At 42.5% G+C, this 22,467-nt stretch overlaps 1 protein-coding gene and 1 long non-coding RNA gene across 2 annotated transcripts; one reads left to right on the top strand and one right to left on the bottom strand.

The window, feature by feature from the left end:
* The first annotated feature begins 44 nt into the window (after positions 1 to 44).
* Positions 45 to 16,741, top strand: LOC140282321 (atrial natriuretic peptide receptor 1-like). The gene is made up of 23 exons (XM_072376902.1): positions 45 to 113; positions 1,664 to 1,766; positions 3,152 to 3,284; positions 3,354 to 3,486; positions 3,604 to 3,708; positions 4,885 to 4,987; positions 6,174 to 6,319; positions 6,402 to 6,474; positions 7,408 to 7,546; positions 7,630 to 7,716; positions 7,786 to 7,929; positions 8,055 to 8,176; positions 9,688 to 9,826; positions 9,938 to 9,986; positions 10,262 to 10,363; positions 10,469 to 10,588; positions 10,675 to 10,768; positions 15,323 to 15,410; positions 15,498 to 15,637; positions 15,719 to 15,871; positions 15,951 to 16,049; positions 16,131 to 16,222; positions 16,294 to 16,741. The coding sequence occupies exons 1-23, from the start codon at positions 45 to 47 to the stop codon at positions 16,471 to 16,473; spliced, it is 2,613 nt and encodes an 870-aa protein (XP_072233003.1). The 3' UTR covers positions 16,474 to 16,741.
* Positions 16,742 to 18,825: 2,084 nt separating this feature from the next.
* Positions 18,826 to 22,195, bottom strand: LOC140281962 (uncharacterized). The gene is made up of 3 exons (XR_011909806.1): positions 21,863 to 22,195; positions 20,994 to 21,107; positions 18,826 to 19,975 (listed from the first exon to the last, which is right to left on the bottom strand). It is a non-coding gene; the product is annotated as an uncharacterized lncRNA (long non-coding RNA).
* Positions 22,196 to 22,467: the final 272 nt, after the last annotated feature.

Consider the following 22,467-nt stretch of genomic DNA (forward strand, 5'->3'; position numbering starts at 1 on the left):
ACGGTAAACAGCCTGAGCTCGCGTGTCAGGTTGTTAAGGCGCGGATGGAGCAACCTGACACCCGCCGTGTGTCCGTGCGTGTTCACCGGCACATTTGTGGCGAGCATTCCTCTGTGACGTCACGTTTCAAGACGCCTCGCGGGCGCACACTACAAATAGAAAACATTTTAATCAGCACATTCTGCCCTCTGCGGTTACAGTTTAGATATAAATTACAGCTTTTCGCCAGGTTGAAATGAGACTTTTATCATTTATTCCATATATTTTTGGCCCTTCTGACTTTAAACCCTGAAAAAGTCACCTGTAACCGCTCATTTTTTAATTTAATTGAACTTTTCCCTGTCAGAACAGTGATTTCAGAGGTCCGCAGCAGGAATAAGTTAGTATTTGGACATTTTAAAGCACTTTCAGACATCCACATTTTGCTGATATTTGTTTACGGTTCATTTGATTTGATTGGATTACAATGAATTGGATTGTAAATGATCTGCATCTTTGAAATTAGGTGATATTTGTTGTGATTTGTCCTAAATCACTGAACTAACTTGTTGAGGCATTGTAGTCAGATATTTACTGATTGATTGCAGGCCTGGTGAAAAATAAATAAAACTTATTGGATCTTGAATATATTCACTGTTAATGCACACAAAGGTGATCTATCCAGAAGTAACTGTACTACGGTTCACTTTATTGGGAAATATTAAAGGAAATTATACTTAAACTTATCTGCAGTTTCTATTAAATGTTTGTATAAAATTGTCTTCTCAGAATTATTATTGTAACATTGAACTGAAAGCTGATTTTCTAAATATATATCTTAATACTTTAAAGTTTGAGTAACAAATAACATTTGAGTCTAATTTTAAGTCACTTTTTACACTTCAAACTTAAAAGTTTGTAAGTTATTATTAAGAACTAATTTTTATTGTACTGAAGTGGACAAAGAATACTAATACGTGTATTTTAGTACTTTAAGAATACTTTAAGTTGTTCCTCTTTAACACAAAAGTGCAGTAAATCCACTTCAAATTCTGCTTTTCAACAATTTAATGAATAAATTGAGCAGAAAACTAGTTGTTCCAGCATCTAAACTTCAGGTTAACTGATCATTTTCACACTTTAAGTGTCCTGAGGAGCAGCCTGACTGCAGCTAGGCTCAGAAATGATGGAGTTTAATAAACTCAGAACCTGCAGTTACAGCCTCCACCAGCAGGGGGCAGCGAGTATTCACCATGTGTCACCTGTGGCTTCCTCTCTCCTCCTCCTCTTCACCTCCAGCTCTGATCTTCTCTCATTCAGCAGCTCAGAAGCTGCAGATGTCCACGACCATCAGTCCGTTTCTCCTTTCGTGGCAGCATGAAGGAACATCTCTGGTTTCTACTCTGGGTAAGACTTCAAATCAAACAGCTTTGCCTCCATTTATGGGCTGAAGGTCGTTAATTAAAACTTAAAGTGATTCAGAGACATGGTTTCTGCTGCATTACAATGACTGTTCTTTAAAGAAAACAAGAGAACTGTCTTCCTGTTTTAAACCCTGATAGATTGAATGAATCCTCCCTGTTTTCTCTGTAAACCTGTAAATAAATGAATTGGATTTGAACAACAACATCCTTCACAGGAGCAGCTGTTTCTGTGTTTTATATCTGTGTGTGTTTGCCTCCAGGTGTGCGTCAGTCCTGCCTTTTGCTGGCACGACTTGGACAACAGCGAGTACGACTGCTGGCCTCTGGAGGCGCCCAACGAGTATAATATGGTCGACTGTGGAGGTGAGTCTGAAACACTGAGACAGGAAGTCTCCAGATGAGTTCAGCACATGAGCTCGGGTTAGATCTGGTGAAGCCGGCTGCTGTGGAAGCGACGGGCAACAGAAAACGGTGGGAGGTCGTCGCTGAGAGCGGCTCACAGCTGAGTGTGAAGCAGCTCCTCCAGATCTGAGGCCCTGGTTCTGGACCCTCCGGGTCGGGCTGAGTCTCTGCCTCAGCTGGAGCAGTTTCAGCTTCTCTGGACCTGGTTCTGACCCTCCGGGTCGGGCTGAGTCTCTGCCTCAGCTGGAGCAGTTTCAGCTTCTCTGGACCTGGTTCTGACCCTCCGGGTCGGGATGAGTCTCTGCCTCAGCTGGAGCAGTTTCAGCATCTCTGGACCTGGTTCTGAACCTCCGGGTCGGGATGAGTCTCTGCCTCAGCTGGAGCAGTTTCAGCATCTCTGGACCTGGTTCTGATCCTCCGGGTCGGGATGAGTCTCTGCCTCAGCTGGAGCAGTTTCAGCATCTCTGGTTCTGGTTCTGAGTGATGGTGAGTTGGATCAGAGATGGACAGACGGATCGGGGCTCCGTCAGCAGTAATGAGGGCGCTGCTCCGGTCCGTTTGGTGAAGCTGAGCCGGAAGGAGAAGCTTTCAGGTTCCTGCTCCATCTTTGTTCCAACCCTCACCTGAGCTCACAGATCTGGGTTCTGACCCAAAGAAGGAGGTCCTGGATACAAGCGGCTGAAATGAGTTGGTCTCGTCCAACTGGGAGGAGGCCCCGGGTCAGAACCAGAACAGGCTGGAGGGATTATACATCCCATCAGGCCTGGGAACACCTCAGGACCCCCAGGAGGAGCTGGAGAGGGATGGATGGGTTTAACTCCTGGACCTGCTGGTTCTGACATGACCTCTGATAAGAGGAAGATAACGAATGGATGGAAGGATGGACCGTGTTGAGCTATATTAATAAATTTGCCTTGTCGACTGATCTTCCTCCATTTTAGTGGAACTTCTTTATTTTACTCATTTAGTCATTTTTTGCCCATTTCTTTCCAAACAAATAAAGCGATTAAGAATAATTAGCATGTCTACATAATAAACAGCTGTAGCCCTTTATCAGACATCTGTAATATGCCTTTATTTTATCCGACAGCAGCAGCTCAAAGTACTTTATGGATGCATCAGTTTGTTGCGCCAGTGTCACCTCAGTACCTCGAAAAGGGAAAATCACTGCTTTTTTTCTCCAAAATGCTTGAAAAGTAACGGGGAGATGTTTTCAGCTGTGTGTCACTGACCCCTAATGCAACACTTTGCCTTGGTTTCTTCTTTAAATCAATAGAAACGCAGCTCCCTGCCTGCAGCTTATTTTAAGGCTGCATAACTTACTCCAGCCTGTGTCTCCTGCCCAGGGCTGGAGATGGCCTGGATTGTTCGTCCTCCAGAGCTGGTGAAAAGCGGCGAGGTGTTCAGCGTCACTTACTCTGTCACAGCGCGGGACTCCTTCTACCACTGGGCTGTCCAAAACAACGTCTTCCCCCACAGGTAACCTGGTCCTGCTCACACAGAACTAACGAACCCTGACTTGGCCCAAACCGGCTCTGCTGTGTTCAGCTCCATAACAGACGCTGCAGCAGCTCGGAGGTTCTGCCAACATCACGAATGTCCGGCCAACTGGAAGGACGCCAGCGGAGAAAACTGCTGCATTCACCACGCGAACATCCACTCCTGCCCGCTGGGATACATGGTGCGCACGTGTTCACAGCTGTTCTCACAGCGTTTTAAACAGAGAAATGAGACAGAAAGCAGCTCACAGACCAACCTCCTGCTTTGCATGCTAAAGATAAACTCATGTCCTCCTCAGTCAACAGAGAGCATCTGCGGCCCCTGGATTCCTGATGATGGAAAAATCTTCACCCACACCATCTCCACCTCCGGGAAGATGACCCAGACCAACTGGACCGCCAAGGTAAAGCACACAGATCAGAACCACGGGCCGTCTCACACGGGCTTATTCTGGGCTTTATGTGTGAGCCCGAAGCAGAAGTTTCCAAACTAAGTCAAAGTCGTTGGGAGAGTTCCTCTCAGCAGAGGCTGCAGTGGGAGTGAGGAGCAGAAATAAGAGTCTGGAACTCAGAGACTCCAAATAACAAACGCTGAGGGTTAAGCGTAGTTTATAGTTCTCCGTCATTTCTACGCCGGAGCCTGACGTGCGCCTCCAAAAAATCCTAACGCCACGCCGTAAGGGCTGCGATTGGTCCGCTCAGAACGTAATTTCCGGCAGTTTCTGGTCCTAATGGCTGAACACGGCGAAGAAGCTCGTTGACATTTGAAAGTATGTAAAGTTCATTTGTTCATCCAGGTTGTAAATTCAGCCTCGGCCGGTCGGACAGACATTTGCACTTTAAGCATTTGTTCTTCAGTATTGATGAGCTCCAGCTGCAAATACAGCTGCTCCACCTCGGTTGCCGTTGGTTACTGTTGTTAACTGTGACCGGAAGAAAAAGCAAGGATTCGGCTGTAACCTGAAACCACACAAACACACCCCCCTACCGGCATGGAGAACTGCAGAGAAACGTGTTCATTCGACGCAAAACTCTGAATGCTCAACGTTCTGAAAGAGTATAAACTGGGACTTAGGGGTAATGAGTCAGCGGTTTAACCCTCCGGAGTTCAGATTAGTTAAGATGAGTTCAGATGAGTTCAGATGAGTTCAGATGAGTTCAGATGAGTTCAGATGAGGCAGCAGCAAGACGCAGAGTCTTCACACCAGTTATAAAAACCTACTTTATGCTTTTTCCTGAATATTGTCGTTCCCAGGTGGCAGAATCAGAACATTACTGATGTTGGTGAGATTAGAGGCGAAAAGCAGCAAAATTATTCAGTTCAGTAAAGATCTTTATTGTAATTTGTATGATGCACTAATCTTTAGGCTCCAGCCCCCCCGCTACCCAACCGACAGAAAATGGATGGATGGCACCAATCCTTCCTCAGTGATTCCGTATCATTACATTATTATATGCTGATGATACCCTACTTTAGTTTTCTGTGATTTTAGGCTCTCTGATGCTTCTTCTCAGGCTTGGTTTAAATCAAACATTAACTTCTAAGTGTGTTGACTTGTTTTTGACCCGTCGTCCTGCAGGTGGTTCTGTTCCACGCCGGCCTGACTTCGCTCATTGCTCACATTCGAGTCGGTACCATGCAGGCGGCCCTGGAGTCCAAAAGCACCGTTCTGCCAGCTGTGGGTAGGTCTTCCTCTACTTTTATTCAGGACTACAGAGGACCAGTTGCAGGAAAGATTGTGTGAGAGGCGAAGCTAAAAGCTGCTGCTGGAGTCTGAGGTTAGCTCCAGAACATGGTGTAAAAGTCTGGTTTCCGGCCGGGACCCAGAATGCAGCTGAATCAGTGTACCATCATAGATTCTGAAGATCTTTCAGCACATCTCCCAGCATGCTCAGTGAAACAGATACTAAATGGTCTAGAATGCAGCAGCACTGATGTTTCCGTCAGCAGAGGAGGATGCGTGTCACTCCACTACTCACTGAACTCCACCTGCTAACAATGCTGGAGTCTCAGCAGCCGCCATTTTATATCACAACAAGACAGGTCCAGACTGTTAATGTCTGTGGCTCCACCAAAGTGGGAGCAGGAACCTCCCTCTCTACCTTCATGAGTCTCTTTAATACTCTCTTTTATTAGAACTCTCTTTAGAGAACACTTGGTCCCCAACATTTCCGTGCCCCCACTTACTTGTGGAGTACCTCCAGGCTCCATTCTGGGCCCGGTTCTAACTCCAATTTAAACTAGGAGCCGTACTTCCATCCAGGATCTGCTGAACTGTCTGAGAGTTTTTTTTAATTTGAACTTCTGTATTTGGGCAACTCAACCTTTTAGCTGGTTATAGGCTTCAGATGTTTCAGCCAATTTCAAAGAACCTCGAAGATCTTTGATCTCTGTAACTTTGATTTTGACAGACAGAGCAGTTCAGAAATCATTTTCTAAATTAAAACTCCTCAGTGAGGTGAAGGCCTCCATCCAGCTCCAGGACCATCAGAGTTATTCAGGCTTTTATTGCATCTCATTTAGATTATTGCAGTTCTTTGTATGTTGGTGTTGATCAGTCAGTATTTAACTGCATGATGACGTCACACCTGTGTTAGTCTTGTGTCTCAGATGCCAGTTTAAGAACCTATTGAGTTTTAAAGGCACGACTCCACCTTATCTGTGTGATCTATCCTTTAAATAAAGTTCCTGTGGTGAAGCTTTGGTGTTGCTGCTTGCTTCTAAGTCAATGTGTGAATGTAATTTACATGAAAAGGTTTTATATAAAGTCCTAAATGTTCAGGTGTCACAGACAGTTAGCGACTGAAACTACAGTTTAATCTCCACATTAGTGAAAACACAGACCTGACCTCTGATTATCCTTCTCAGTCTGTGGCGACGGCGTCTGTGAGGAGGCGGAGCTTTGTTCCACTTGTCCAGCCGACTGTGGCGATTGCCCCATGAGTCCTGGCACCAAGCTGGCCATCGGCCTGCCGCTCAGCCTGCTTTGCCTCTCCTTTGTACTGACTGCAGTGGTGAGACTCGAACAATTCAACCACACGTGTGAACAAAGTCCTTCAGTAACATGTTGAACAAGAATAAAATGCATCTGTGCAGTGGCTGAGGTACCAAAGAGAGAAGCTGCTGTGGGATGAAAGCTGGATCATCGACTTCTTTACAATTAAACAAGGTACTTCTGTCAAGGTTCTGTCTGATCTGAATCTCCCATGATGCTCAGCTTTGTCCTGGAAATGTGAAGGTCTGACAAATGAACCGGTGAGTGATAAATGAGACCTGATCATCAATCCTGAGGCAGGAACCCAATGAAGGGGGCGAGGAATATGTTGGTGTAATATGTTATCTGAAGGAGACAAAGGGACAACTTTTCAGCATCTGGGAGGGTGAGAGTTGGGCGAGTTCTGCGATGTTAGAGAAGGTGATGGAGGTGATTTATACAGGATTTAATGGTGAGGTAGGGGTCTATGTTCTCACTAAGGTCGGTGACTGATGAGCAGAGGGAGACGTTGTGACCATGGACGACGGCTGGGTCTGGTGAGGGGCGTTAACTATGACGGGTTCAGTTTTGGAGCCGTTTAGTTGGAGGAGGCGGTGCTCCATCCACACCTTTATCTCCTCCAGACAGATGGTCAGTGGAGAAGGAGGCGATGATGATGATGAAGGTGGAGCTGCAGCTGCGGTTTAGACATAAAGTTGTGTGTCATCAGCACATCGAGGGAATTAAAGTCCAAGGTGGCCGATGACTCGGCCAAGAGGGAGTAGGTAGATGATGACGAGGATGGGGCCAAGTACAGACCCCTGAGGTACCCCACAGGTGACGTAATGTGGTTTGGATGCTGTGTGTCCAAGGGAGATGAACTCTGAACTCTCAGGAGGTTTTGTCTGAGGAGAAATTCATCAGAACCGGTTAAACTCTGTGAAAATAAAACTTAAAACTGCCCAAAACATGTAGATCTGGGTCCCGTAAACCAACCAGAACATGAAGGAGTATTTAAGTTTTTCTCAGCATGAAGTCCTAAAGCATCAAAGTCGTGATGTGTTTCTAATTTATTGGCTCATGTGTGACTTAAAACAGAAAGGAACTGACTCTGTTACTCCTCTGTAGATCAGGAAGCTCGTATGACCACGGGCAGCTTAATGAGCGTCCCGGTGGGGAACAGCAACAGCAACGCCAGCTGTGTGACTGGGTTCAGCTCCTGTACAGCTCAACCAGGCACCCGGAAGTTCACCTGCACCGGGATATAGTGCGCCCACCCTTCCTACTACCTGTCTGCCCATACAAACTTCATGCTTTCAGCACATCTTAAGGGTTCTTTTTCATTTGCAGTGACGGCAGGACAGTGGCAATCAAAAGAATCCAAACAAAAACCTTTTCTTTGTCCAAATCCATCAGACAGGAAGTAAAACAAGTCAGGTAATAAACGTTCAAACACACCCTCCTCATGCCTCAACACACCCAAACATCTTTTCCCTTTTTGCCCAGAGAGCTGGATCACCCCAACCTGTGTAAGTTTATCGGTGGCTGTGTCGAGGTGCCAAACGTTGCCATAGTAACAGAGTACTGCCCAAAGGGAAGCCTCAACGACGTGCTCCTGAACGAGGAGATCCCACTTAACTGGGGCTTCAGGTAGACTCAAACGCTTATCCACAGCAGCACGACGGATGAATTAGAACAAACACGACACATGAAGCGTTCGTCATGTAGAGACGGTTTGGACTCATCTCAAAGTAAACACTGTGACCGTCTGCCAGGTTTTCATTCGCCACAGACATCGCCAGAGGGATGTCGTACCTCCACCAGCACCGGATCTGTCACGGCCGACTCAAGTCTCTGAACTGTGTTTTAGACGACCGCTGGGTCTGCAAAATAACAGGTGAGGTGCAAAATAACAGGTGAGGTGCAAAATAACAGGTGCAAAATAACAGGTGAGGTGCAAAATAACAGGTGCAAAATAACAGGTGAGGTGCAAAATAACAGGTGAAAAATAACAGGTGAGGTGCAAAATAACAGGTGAGGTGCAAAATAACAGGTGAAAAATAACAGGTGAGGTGCAAAATAACAGGTGAAAAATAACAGGTGCAAAATAACAGGTGAGGTGCAAAATAACAGGTGAAAAATAACAGGTGAGGTGCAAAATAACAGGTGAAAAATAACAGGTGAAAAATAACAGGTGAAAAATAACAGGTGCAAAATAACAGGTGAAAAATAACAGGTGAAAAATAACAGGTGCAAAATAACAGGTGAAAAATAACAGGTGAGGTGAAAAATAACAGGTGAGGTGAAAAATAACAGGTGAGGTGAAAAATAACAGGTGAAAAATAACAGGTGAGGTGCAAAATAACAGGTGAAAAATAACAGGTGAGGTGAAAAATAACAGGTGAGGTGAAAAATAACAGGTGAAAAATAACAGGTGAAAAATAACAGGTGAAAAATAACAGGTGAAAAATAACAGGTGCAAAATAACAGGTGAGGTGAAAAATAACAGGTGCAAAATAACAGGTGACTTTTTGACTTTTTTGACTGTGTTGGTGTCATAACTTCTATAATAACTTCTATAATAACTTCTTTAATAACTTCTATAACTTCTATAATAACTTTTATAATAACTTCTTTAATAACTTCTATAATAACTTCTATAATAACTTCTTTAATAACTTCTATAACTTCTATAATAACTTTTATAATAACTTCTTTAATAACTTCTATAATAACTTCTATAATAACTTCTTTAATAACTTCTATAATAACTTCTATAATAACTTCTATAATAACTTCTATAACTTCTATAATAACTTTTATAATAACTTCTTTAATAACTTCTATAATAACTTCTATAATAACTTCTTTAATAACTTCTATAACTTCTATAATAACTTTTATAATAACTTCTGTAATAACTTTTATAATAACTTCTGTAATAACTTTTATAATAACTTCTATAATAACTTCTATAATAACTTCTGTAATAACTTCTATAACTTCTATAATAACTTCTTTAATAACTTCTATAATAACTTCTGTAATAACTTCTATAACTTCTATAATAACTTCTGTAATAACTTCTATAATAACTTCTATAATAACTTCTATAATAACTTCTGTAATAACTTCTGTAATAACTTCTATAATAACTTCTGTAATAACTTCTGTAATAACTTCTATAATAACTTCTGTAATAACTTCTATAATAACTTCTGTAATAACTTCTGTAATAACTTCTATAATAACTTCTGTAATAACTTCTATAATAACTTCTTTAATAACTTCTATAATAACTTTTATAATAACTTCTATAACTTCTATAATAACTTCTGTAATAACTTCTATGATAAAGAAGTTTCCCTGGACAGTGATTGGACAGTTTTTGACTGAATGTGCTGTCAGATTACGGGCTGAGGTCATACCGCAGGGACGATGGGGCGGAGCCTCTGTCCACCTATCAGCAGAGGCTGTTGGAGGTGTACATGCCGCCGGAGTTTCAGAACTCCAACATGGAGCCGACGCTGGCAGGAGACGTGTTCAGGTACGATAATAATCCTCTTTAACCCCAGCATTTAGCCCAAAATGTGTCTGAAACTGTTGGTTTGGCGGTTTGAGTTAACATGGAGCTGGTCTCCTCTGATTGTGTTCCCAGTTATTCTATCATCCTGCTGGAGGTCGCCACTCGCAGCGACCCAGTCCCAGTAAGTCTGCCAGGATGCTCCTCTGTAGAAAGTTCACTCCTTAAAGGTGACAAGCTGTGGAAAAGCTACTCTTTTCTGTTCTTAAGAGCATTTATTAGGTTATCTGAGGTGGGAAAACTATTTTTTTATTCATTTTAGTTCTCCTTTGTTTGAAAGTTCCTCATTTATGTCGATCTAAACATCTAAATAAGAGCTCAGAACATTGTTAAAAAGGGCTGAATATGAGCAACTGTTTAACCTAAAGACAAATGAATAAAACTACCTTTGTCCTGGAGGCAGAGGAGTCCAACCTGGAGTGTGCGTGGTGTCCTCCCCTCCCTGAGCTGATCTCCAGTAAAGCCGACAACACCTGCCCGTGTCCTGCTGACTACGTGGACGTGAGTTCAAACAACACATTTTCAGATTATTTACAGGGAACAAGTGCAAATATGATCCATCAGCTGGACAGATGTGACCATCTTCATCCCTCCGTTTTTCGGCAGCTGATTCGGCGATGTCGCTCGCATAACCCCGCCCACCGACCCTCCTTTGAGCAAATCAACAAGTTTGTTCACCGCATCAACCCCATCAAAGTCAGTCCCGTGGACATGATGATGAACCTGGTAATAAAACCCAGCCTGCACACATCGGATCACTGATTAAAGGTGTTCCTCTGGTCTGCATCTAAAGACATCTCTTCGTGTTTCAGATGGAGAAGTACAGCAAACATCTGGAGGTTCTGGTGGCTGAACGCACTCAGGATCTGATGCATGAGAAGCAGAAAACCGACAGGCTGCTTTACAGTAAGAAGCACAAAAACACGCATTAGTCCCATCATGCAGGTTATAAAAGAACTCGATGTGTTCTCCATATTATTCACACTCAGCCTGAAAGATTCGTCTCTATGCAGATGATGAGATTATCTTTATTTCTGGTCTTAAGTTCAAACCAGTTCTTTTCTATAGATAAACCTTTGATTAGAGCCAAAAACTCCACATTTAAAGCATGTTTCTCTTCTATAGATAAACCTTCATAAGAACCTAAAACTCCACATTTAAAGCATGTTTCTCTTCTACAGATAAACCTTCATAAGAGCCAAAAACTCCACATTTAAAGCATGTTTCTCTTCTGTAGATAAACATTCATAAGAGCCAAAAACTCCACATTTAAAGCATGTTTCTCTTCTACAGATAAACCTTCATAAGAGCCAAAAACTCCACATTTAAAGCATGTTTCTTTTCTACAGATAAACCTTCATAAGAGCCAAAAACTCCACATTTAAAGCATGTTTCTCTTCTATAGATAAACCTTCATAAGAGCCCAAAACTCCACATTTAAAGCATGTTTCTCTTCTATATTTAAACCTTCATAAGAGCCAAAAACTCCACATTTAAAGCATGTTTCTCTTCTATAGATAAACCTTCATAAGAACCTAAAACTCCACATTTAAAGCATGTTTCTCTTCTACAGATAAACCTTCATAAGAGCCAAAAACTCCACATTTAAAGCATGTTTCTCTTCTGTAGATAAACATTCATAAGAACCTAAAACTCCACATTTAAAGCATGTTTCTCTTCTATAGATAAACATTCATAAGAACCTAAAACTCCACATTTAAAGCATGTTTCTCTTCTATAGATAAACCTTCATAAGAGCCAAAAACTCCACATTTAAAGCATGTTTCTCTTCTATAGATAAACCTTCATAAGAGCCTAAAACTCCACATTTAAAGCATGTTTCTCTTCTACAGATAAACCTTCATAAGAGCCTAAAACTCCACATTTAAAGCATGTTTCTCTTCTATAGATAAACCTTCATAAGAGCCAAAAACTCCACATTTAAAGCGTGTTTCTCTTCTGTAGATAAACCTTCATAAGAGCCAAAAACTCCACATTTAAAGCATGTTTCTCTTCTATAGATAAACCTTCACAAGAGCCAAAAACTCCACATTTAAAGCATGTTTCTCTTCTATAGATAAACCTTCATAAGAGCCAAAAACTCCACATTTAAAGCATGTTTCTCTTCTGTAGATAAACCTTCATAAGAGCCTAAAACTCCACATTTAAAGCATGTTTCTCTTCTACAGATAAACCTTCATAAGAGCCTAAAACTCCACATTTAAAGCATGTTTCTCTTCTATAGATAAACCTTCATAAGAGCCAAAAACTCCACATTTAAAGCGTGTTTCTCTTCTGTAGATAAACCTTCATAAGAGCCAAAAACTCCACATTTAAAGCATGTTTCTCTTCTATAGATAAACCTTCACAAGAGCCAAAAACTCCACATTTAAAGCATGTTTCTCTTCTATAGATAAACCTTCATAAGAGCCAAAAACTCCACATTTAAAGCATGTTTCTCTTCTATAGATAAACATTCATAAGAGCCTAAAACTCCACATTTAAAGCATGTTTCTCTTCTATAGATAAACCTTCACAAGAGCCAAAAACTCCACATTTAAAGCATGTTTCTCTTCTATAGATAAACCTTCATAAGAGCCAAAAACTCCACATTTAAAGCATGTTTCTCTTCTATAGATAAACCTTCATAAGAGCCTAAAACTCCACATTTAAAGCATGTTTCTCTTCTGTAGATAAACCTTCATAAGAGCCTAAAACTCCACATTTAAAGCATGTTTCTCTTCTACAGATAAACCTTCATAAGAGCCAAAAACTCCACATTTAAAGCATGTTTCTCTTCTATAGATAAACCTTCATAAGAGCCTAAAACTCCACATTTAAAGCATGTTTCTCTTCTACAGATAAACCTTCATTAGAGCCAAAAACTCCACATTTAAAGCATGTTTCTCTTCTGTAGATAAACCTTCATAAGAGCCTAAAACTCCACATTTAAAGCATGTTTCTCTTCTGTAGATAAACCTTCATAAGAACCTAAAACTCCACATTTAAAGCATGTTTCTCTTCTATAGATAAACCTTCATTAGAGCCAAAAACTCCACATTTAAAGCATGTTTCTCTTCTACAGATAAACCTTCATAAGAACCTAAAACTCCACATTTAAAGCATGTTTCTCTTCTATAGATAAACCTTCATAAGAGCCTAAAACTCCACATTTAAAGCATGTTTCTCTTCTACAGATAAACCTTCATAAGAGCCTAAAACTCCACATTTAAAGCATGTTTCTCTTCTATAGATAAACCTTCATAAGAGCCTAAAACTCCACATTTAAAGCATGTTTCTCTTCTATAGATAAACCTTCATAAGAGCCAAAAACTCCACATTTAAAGCATGTTTCTCTTCTATAGATAAACCTTCATAAGAGCCTAAAACTCCACATTTAAAGCATGTTTCTCTTCTATAGATAAACCTTCATAAGAGCCTAAAACTCCACATTTAAAGCATGTTTCTCTTCTACAGATAAACCTTCATAAGAGCCTAAAACTCCACATTTAAAGCATGTTTCTCTTCTACAGATAAACATTCATAAGAACCTAAAACTCCACATTTAAAGCATGTTTCTCTTCTATAGATAAACCTTCATAAGAGCCTAAAACTCCACATTTAAAGCATGTTTCTCTTCTACAGATAAACCTTCATAAGAGCCTAAAACTCCACATTTAAAGCATGTTTCTCTTCTACAGATAAACATTCATAAGAACCTAAAACTCCACATTTAAAGCATGTTTCTCTTCTATAGATAAACCTTCATAAGAGCCTAAAACTCCACATTTAAAGCATGTTTCTCTTCTACAGATAAACCTTCATAAGAGCCTAAAACTCCACATTTAAAGCATGTTTCTCTTCTACAGATAAACATTCATAAGAACCTAAAACTCCACATTTAAAGCATGTTTCTCTTCTATAGATAAACCTTCATAAGAGCCTAAAACTCCACATTTAAAGCATGTTTCTCTTCTACAGATAAACCTTCATAAGAGCCTAAAACTCCACATTTAAAGCATGTTTCTCTTCTATAGATAAACCTTCATAAGAGCCTAAAACTCCACATTTAAAGCATGTTTCTCTTCTACAGATAAACCTTCATAAGAGCCTAAAACTCCACATTTAAAGCATGTTTCTCTTCTATAGATAAACCTTCATAAGAGCCTAAAACTCCACATTTAAAGCATGTTTCTCTTCTACAGATAAACCTTCATAAGAGCCTAAAACTCCACATTTAAAGCATGTTTCTCTTCTATAGATAAACCTTCATAAGAGCCTAAAACTCCACATTTAAAGCATGTTTCTCTTCTATAGATAAACCTTCATAAGAGCCAAAAACTCCACATTTAAAGCTTGTTTCTCTTCTGTAGATAAACCTTCACAAGAGCCAAAAACTCCACATTTAAAGCATGTTTCTCTTCTATAGATAAACCTTCATAAGAGCCAAAAACTCCACATTTAAAGCATGTTTCTCTTCTGTAGATAAACCTTCATAAGAGCCAAAAACTCCACATTTAAAGCATGTTTCTCTTCTGTAGATAAACCTTCATAAGAGCCAAAAACTCCACATTTAAAGCATGTTTCTCTTCTATAGATAAACCTTCATAAGAGCCAAAAACTCCACATTTAAAGCATGTTTCTCTTCTATAGATAAACCTTCATAAGAGCCAAAAACTCCACATTTAAAGCATGTTTCTCTTCTATAGATAAACCTTCATAAGAGCCAAAAACTCCACATTTAAAGCATGTTTCTCTTCTATAGATAAACCTTCATAAGAGCCAAAAACTCCACATTTAAAGCATGTTTCTCTTCTGTAGATAAACCTTCATAAGAGCCAAAAACTCCACATTTAAAGCATGTTTCTCTTCTATAGATAAACCTTCATAAGAACCTAAAACTCCACATTTAAAGCATGTTTCTCTTCTATAGATAAACCTTCATAAGAGCCAAAAACTCCACATTTAAAGCATGTTTCTCTTCTATAGATAAACCTTCATAAGAGCCAAAAACTCCACATTTAAAGCATGTTTCTCTTCTACAGATAAACCTTCATAAGAGCCAAAAACCCCACATTTAAAGCATGTTTCTCTTCTATAGATAAACATTCATAAGAGCCAAAAACTCCACATTTAAAGCATGTTTCTCTTCTATAGATAAACATTCATAAGAGCCAAAAACCCCACATTTAAAGCATGTTTCTCTTCTACAGATAAACCTTCATAAGAGCCTAAAACTCCACATTTAAAGCATGTTTCAGGCACAACTTTTTACTTTATTTTAACCTTGAACATGTAAAACCGTCTCCGGTCTGTTGTGGTGCAGCGGGAGCTGAGAGGCTTTCAGGTTCCTGCTCCATCTTTGTTCCAACCCTCACCTGAGGTCACAGATCTGGGATCTGACCCAGAGGATGAGGTCGTGGATACAAGCGGCTGAAATAACAAGGTGTTTTCATGCAGGTATGCTTCCTAAGCAGGTGGCTGATGACCTGCGTCAGGGGAAACCGTCACAGGCCCAGAGCTACGTCAGCGCCACCGTCTTCTTCAGGTACTCACAGGAAGTGAAGACATCACAGAGTGGAGCTGCAGATCTAATTAAATGATCCTGACAGTCTGCATCTGTGTGCACGCTCAGTGACATCGTGGGCTTCACCCAGCTGTCCAGCAGCAGCACTCCTTACCAGGTGGTGGACTTCCTCAACAAGCTCTACACGACGTTTGACGACATCATCGATAACTACAACGTCTACAAGGTGGAGACCATCGGAGACGCCTGTGAGAAACTCCGTTTGGCCGCAAAGTTTCCTGTTTCTGAGCCTGTAAATCTTCACCATGTTGTGTGACACTGCTGTGCAGACATGGTGGTGTCGGGCGTGCCCCACGAGAACGGGATCCTCCACGCCGCAGAGATCGCCAGCATGGCTCTGGACCTGGTGGGGGTCTGTCGCAGCTTCAGGATCCCCCACAAACCCAGCACACAGCTGCAGATACGGGGAGGGATACACTCCGGTACGCAGCCAGATGCTGAACCTGAAATGTTCTGTCGGTTAAATCTCTAAATCTCTCTGAACACCTGCGATGCCTTCAGGTCCGGTGGTGGCCGGAGTCGTGGGGACGAAGATGCCTCGTTACTGTTTGTTCGGAGACACGGTCAACACTGCGTCCCGGATGGAGTCCACAAGCGTCGGTAACACAGGCAGAAACAAAGATCAGAGAGTGTGAAACATTTGGTGGCGTGCTTCTTTACGACGCCTCGCTGTCTTTGCAGCCCTGAAGGTCCAGTGCAGCTCCAGCGCCTTCTACCTGCTGGAGGAGATCGGCGGCTACGTGCTGGAGTGCCGAGGGATGCTGCAGGTGAAGGTGAGTGGGCCCCCCCCCACGGGTCGCCTCTGCTCAGAGCCGCCCGGTAACGTCTGTCCCGTCTCCTCCAGGGAAAAGGAGACATGGTAACGTACTGGCTGGAGGGAAAGAAGACATCTCTGGCCTCCAAGGACGCCAACCCTGGTGCCAGGACCCCCAAACACGCCGACATGGAGGCGGAAGCAGAGGCGGACAGAGAGCCGTCCATGCCGGGGTTTGTGGAGGACGATCTTCTCATGGATCCGGCCTGATCCAAAGTTTCTCCGTCTAACGTGGTGCGATCCGTTCGTAGGATGTTTTAGGAACTGTTGACTCATTTTTAACTCTCACATGAAGTGAGACACCAGACGTAGTTTTACTGTTATTCTGAGATAAATAGTGTAATTCTGCAACATTTAGACCAGTCAGCTGGTTTGGGGGTTCACAAAGTTCCTCCTTTGAATCGTAACTGAAAAAGAAACTGGACAGAAGATGGATTATAATTACAAGGAGATCTCTAGTTTGTTATGATAGCTAATCTGGTCTTAAACTAGTGTGACTCTGAAGTAAAATCTGCTCTCTGCTGCGCTTCAGCTCCGCCTCCAAGGCTCCTCCCCCTCCCTCTCCGCTGTGCTTCAGCTCCGCCTCCAAGGCTCCTCCCCCTCCCCCTCCGCTGTGCTTCAGCTCCGCCTCCAAAGCTCCTCCCCCTCCCTCTCCGCTGTGCTTCAGCTCCAAAGCTCCTCCCCCTCCCTCTCTGCTGTGCCTAAGCTCCGCCTCCAAAGCTCCTCCCCCTCCCTCTCTGCTGCACTTCAGCTCCGCCTCCAAAGCTCCTCCCCCTCCCTCTCTGCTGCACTTCAGCTCCGCCTCCAAAGCTCCTCCCCCTCCCTCTCTGCTGTGCTTCAGCTCCGCCTCCAAAGCTCCTCCCCCTCCCTCTCCGCTGTGCTTCAGCTCCGCCTCCAAAGCTCCGCCCCCTCCCTCTCTGCTGTGCTTCAGCCCCGCCTCCAAAGCTCCTCCCCCTCCCTCTCCGCTGTGCTTCAGCTCCGCCTCCAAAGCTCCGCCCCCTCCCTCTCTGCTGTGCTTCAGCCCCGCCTCCAAAGCTCCTCCCCCTCCCTCTCTGCTGTGCTTCAGCTCCGCCTCCAAAGCTCCTCCCCCTCCCTCTCTGCTGTGCTTCAGCTCCGCCTCCAAAGCTCCTCCCCCTCCCTGCAGAGGAACCAGTGACAGTCTCCAGGTTAATTCTGATTGGCTGTTTTCACTCAGGCTCACTGAATACTTTAAAGTCACATTAGAAGCACCAGAGAGAGTCAGAGAAAGGTTTAAAAGTAGAATATTTTTCTAAACATGTTTTTAAACACCTTCACATCAGTCTGCTGTCATGATGTCAAAGATATGTAGTTTAACGTGATAAAAATATGTTTGAATGTTAAATAGCAGCAGCTCTATAATCAATATTTAGGGAAAGTTCTTCCTGTTTTAAGCTAATTTCAATCTTCTGCAGCTAGTTTAATTTGTCAATTTGCTTTTTAATCAGAGATAAAGTATCGAAAATAGAGTTTCATGTAATTACTTTTGATGTATTTAATGTATTTAATGATGTTTGTGATGAAAAAAAGTAAAAATGTTGTTTTAAAGTCATTAAATTACTGTGGATCCAAACTATTTGTCCCCATTTCTTACCAAACGAGGCGGATTACTTCTCTCTACATGTTAAACTTTAATAACAGTGACCACAGCTCACAGCTCTGAGCAGACGGACGACTCGAAGGCGGACATGAAGGACTTTGGTTGGCTGTTAGCAGCCAAGATGGCCGACATGAGGGCAGCTAGATGGGAAGAAGAGGAAGATCTGAGGAAGGAGGAGAGAGACAGAAACAGCTGCAGATGAACAGAAAATGAATTAAACTAATGAAGCAGCTGAGTTATTTTCAGAAACATGCTCTCATTATCATGAGTTAGTTTTTAAATAAGAAGCTGTTCACATAATCATGTGAAGCCAAAGAAGTTGTAAGTGAAGCTTTCCTGAAACCTGACAAATGCAGGTTAAATTATCTGAAGCTTCCCGTCACACATCTGGAGTTAAACTCCAGAAAATCCTCCTTTTTTATTCTGATTCTCTGGAAACATGGTCTCCAACTCCAGAGCTGTAACTCGACATGTGTGTGAGCGCAGCTCCGGGCGGCGAAGAGTTTAACGGCGGCTTCGTTTCTGCATGGAGACGAGCGCAGCTGCAGGCGGCAGCTCGCTGTCAGCGCCACGCTTGCTCTGCATCTACTTAACATCCAGGCTTTTCTGTGAGAGCCACGTTCAGACGACCCCAGGGAGGAATAATTATTGTGTTAGCCCCAAATCCAGCAGCTGAAAACCGCACTAACACAGCTGGATAAGGCAGGTGAATCGCCTCCTCCAGCAGAAACAGGAGAGAGTTTCTTTTGTCTGAAATTCAGGCTGCGACTGTCGCTCTGCTGGAATAAAATCCTGATTTCACCGGTTTTATGTCAGTGTTAAAACATCTGGAATGAAGTCAGATTCAAATTCCCTTTGAGCCAAAACTTTCACATGAACTTTGTGTCCAGCCCAATAAATCACCAGAAGTCAGCAAATATGACTGAAAACACGTTTATTTAAAAGGCAAAAAGACTCATTTTTAGGTTTTAACTGTTTTGTTAAAACAATAAAGATAAATACATTTAAAACACAATAAAGTTAATTTATCTTCAAGATAGATTCAGGAGGTCATGTGACCGAAGAGCAGCAGAAGGCTGGATTTTAATTACAGAACCTGTGTGTGCACGTGTGTGTGCACGTGTGTGTGTGTGTGAAGGGTTTTAATTGAATGAGTATTCACTCTCTCTCTTTCTGACCCTCTTTGTCTCCTGAATCACTCGTTCTGTTGAGAGCATTTACACATCTGAGGACTTGGATCCAACGAGCCGCCTGTAAAACTGTGTGTGTGTGTGTGCGCACGTACGTGCGTGCGTGTCAGAGCTTTTAGTTACCGAATACATCAGAGGAGCCGCATAATGAGCTGAAGCATGTTTCTGTTTAAATCAACCTGCAGAAAAACCTGGTTCTTTACTGTGTTTTTCTCTGGTTTGAAGCAGATTTAATGTTTAAATTCCTGCTTGGAAAAGAGGGTTCGATGTGTCAGGATTCAGGATTCAGGGAAGGAACCCAAAGGCAGCGATAACAGAAGATAATTAACATGTAACGGCTGAGCAGGCGCCTTCACAGAGGCTGTGTCCATAAGACGAGTAGAACCCACAGAACCTGCCCCGGCAGACACACACAACGTCGTATTTAATGTCCAGAAGAAGCTGAAACTGAAGCTAAAGCTACAGAAATCAACTACAAATGAATTTCACACAGAAAAAATGTCTCAACACGATTTATCGATGAATTCTACAAGTTTCAGAGAGAAAATACAAACAGGCTGAGCTTCAGATGAATGAAACGGATCAGAACCTCCATCAGAGCAGCACCATTGTTCATAAATGGTCTCAGTGTGGATGGAAACAGAAGTTTCTGTCCTCTTTACAGAGCTCACCGCTGCCCGATCCAACACAGAACCAGACCTGATCGGACCTCTACCCGGTGGACCGGCTGGTGATAAAGTGGCTGATGTTGTGTGAGTTCCACCTGAATGCTGCAGCTCCTTCACAGGTGAGGGCAGCTGCCACCTGACGGTCCAGGAGGGTTAGGGTCACTGTGGGTCACGTGTTGAAGAAGCCGGTCCTCCGGTGCCGCCACAGTCTGAGCGGGTCGCTCAGGCCCGTCTGTCTGAGAAGCAGGAAGTCATCAAAGAACTGGTTTGATTTTCTGTCTGTTTCTGCAGCTCGGTTCTGATTCTGATTATTTTTTACTCTAACATTCAGAACACGAATTAGATTTAGCATATTTTACAGATATGAGAAACACAAAGACCTTTAAGGCTCGACACTGAAGGAAACGAACCCTTAAAGTTCTCCACCAGCTCGCCCCGTTGAACCAGCTCCACAGACACAATCTTCTGGGAGGAGTTCATAAAATACGGGAGCATCTGTCTGGTCCTTACAGTCCTGCACAGCTGCTCCTCCTCTGAACTCATAAAGAAACCCAATAAACTGGTCAGAACACCAGAAGAACCTCCCCTGGTGACTGCTCAGTCCCTTTCAGGAGGATTTCAGCCCAGTTAGCATCTTCTGTTAAAGCAACACGAAATTAGAACAAACTTCCCTCCCATATCAAAGAAATTCATACGTACCACATTTCCACAGCCGCACTAAAACACGTGCACATGATCCCGGTTTCTGCCTGTTAAAGCGTGCTGTTTGTGCTGCTTTTCTATGTTTTTATTCACACGACTGTCATCATGCTTCACTGTTCTGTCTCATTCTTACAGATTTATCTTCTTTTAGCTGTCCTATAATCCCTTTATTTGTTTTGTTTTTTGATCATTGGGTTATAATATATTGTTACTGCTGCTGTTGTTGCTTTTTAGGGTGCCTGCAGCAGGATATTAGCCATGTTGGCTGAAGCTGCCCTTTTATCTGTTTTTGATGCAGTTAATTAATTATCCACGACATAATAAACTAAATCTAATTCTGGGTCAGTTCTGGATCATCAGGGGTGATTCTATTGTTGTTTGAGATCTTAAAAAACTCCCTTAAATGTGTTTATTTATGGCCCAGAAGCTCAACATTTTCAGAGGAAAAACTAGTGCTACGGCGCCCCCTGCTGGACTCACTCTGCATCACCAAGATTAAGATTTAGAACATCACAAAACCATTTACAACAGCCTCCTCAGCAGATCACCCACCTGCTGTCAGTCCTGCTGCAGGAGGGCGGTCCTCCTCTCCAGCAGCCAATGGGCTGCGATCCTGCTGGCGTAGATCACGTAGGACCAGGACAGAACCACCACCGCCAGCAACACCTGCAGAGCAGAGAGGGCTGCCTGTCAGGAAATACACTGAGCCCAAACGCTGGGACATTTATGTCACCGTCTGATCAATTAAAGTGATCTGAACAGAGACCTGATCTGATCTGTGAAGTTTTAACCCTCCGTTTACGTTGATTCATGGACTTCCTGGTTGTTACGTGACTGATTTTAAGTTTAATTCAATTCAATCATCCCTGAAGGCAAATTATATGAACTATTGTAAAGATATAATCATAGATAACTAAAGAGAATATAAATATAAATAACATGTAGAGAGTTGAAATGCAGCAGAGAGGAAGAAATCTTCAGAGGTCTCCATCAGTGGGTCGGGCTGGTGTTTCTGTAGCTTAGCAACAACTCAACTGGTGATGTCACACACAGCATCAGCAGGTAACTCAGGTGAACTCTCAGCAGACAACATGGACAGAGGTTAATCAAAGCTGTGAAAAAAGCTGTAAAATCTCAGTTTTTGGAGTCTCAAACCTATATTTGAACACTGTTGATTGTTCTCTGTAACTTCAAAGTCTTTCTCTGCAGTTATAACACCTGAACTATCCCAGCATCAGCATGTCACATGAGCTAAACATACAAAGTTATTTAACTTTACGGTTACACGTCCACAGAGGCTTCAGTTCAGCCTTAATCTCCTCCAACGGACCAACTGCTCTGGATGCTAACCGTTAGCCTCGAGCTAACACATATCTTTACTGAGAACAGAGTTTAAATAAAAGCAGGTGTAGTGACTTTACCGCAGAGTAAATCCTGTCCAGAGTCCGTCTGCTCACTGCCTCCATGTTCTTATGAAACCCTGAACTTACCCGCTGGAGCTAAAAATCCCGCTTCTGTGCGGTTTGTTTACATCGCAGTCTGTGTTACTTCCTGTTTCCTCTTCGAGGTTTGGAGTTTAAGGTGCAATATCGCCATCTTGTGCCGTGGTGTTCCAACTGCAGAATACATTTCCGAATTTTTGTTTTATTCGTAAAAAACCTCTTCTGTCAGATATTTCCTCTGCTGCGTATTACATTACAGCTATTAACCGTTTACAGAAGTTTCGGCCTGACTGGGCTGCGTACAGCGACTGGTTGTTTTCCCGCCGGACCGTTAGGGGGCGGGCGAGAGAGCGCGGCTGTTACGATGGTAACAAGCTCGTGTAAAGTGTATAGAGTAAAAGAGGAGGTCTCACTTCATATTATTTTCAAATTCAATTCTTTTATGGCCTTTACAAAAACTAATGACTCGTGCAACTAATCTTGGCATTGACAACATATGTATTACTTACCAATATTGGTGTAAGTGACAAAAGAGAATCAGGCAAATAAAACACAATATTATTTTCTATCACAAAATGAAATAA

This window comes from Leuresthes tenuis, unplaced genomic scaffold (assembly GCF_036924035.1).
Source record: "Leuresthes tenuis unplaced genomic scaffold, fLeuTen1.0.hap1 SCAF_22, whole genome shotgun sequence".
NCBI lineage: Eukaryota > Metazoa > Chordata > Actinopteri > Atheriniformes > Atherinopsidae > Leuresthes > Leuresthes tenuis.

What these genes read in the sequence shown, in the direction of transcription:
- LOC140282321 (XM_072376902.1), top strand. Translation starts at nt 45, where the DNA reads ATGGAGCAACCTGACACCCGCCGTGTGTCCGTGCGTGTTCACCGGCAC. An exon ending in CCACTTAACTGGGGCTTCAG is followed by an intron (nt 7,930 to 8,054) that starts GTAGACTCAAAC and finishes ACCGTCTGCCAG; the next exon opens with GTTTTCATTCGCCACAGACA. An exon ending in TGGACATGATGATGAACCTG is followed by an intron (nt 10,589 to 10,674) that starts GTAATAAAACCC and finishes TTCGTGTTTCAG; the next exon opens with ATGGAGAAGTACAGCAAACA.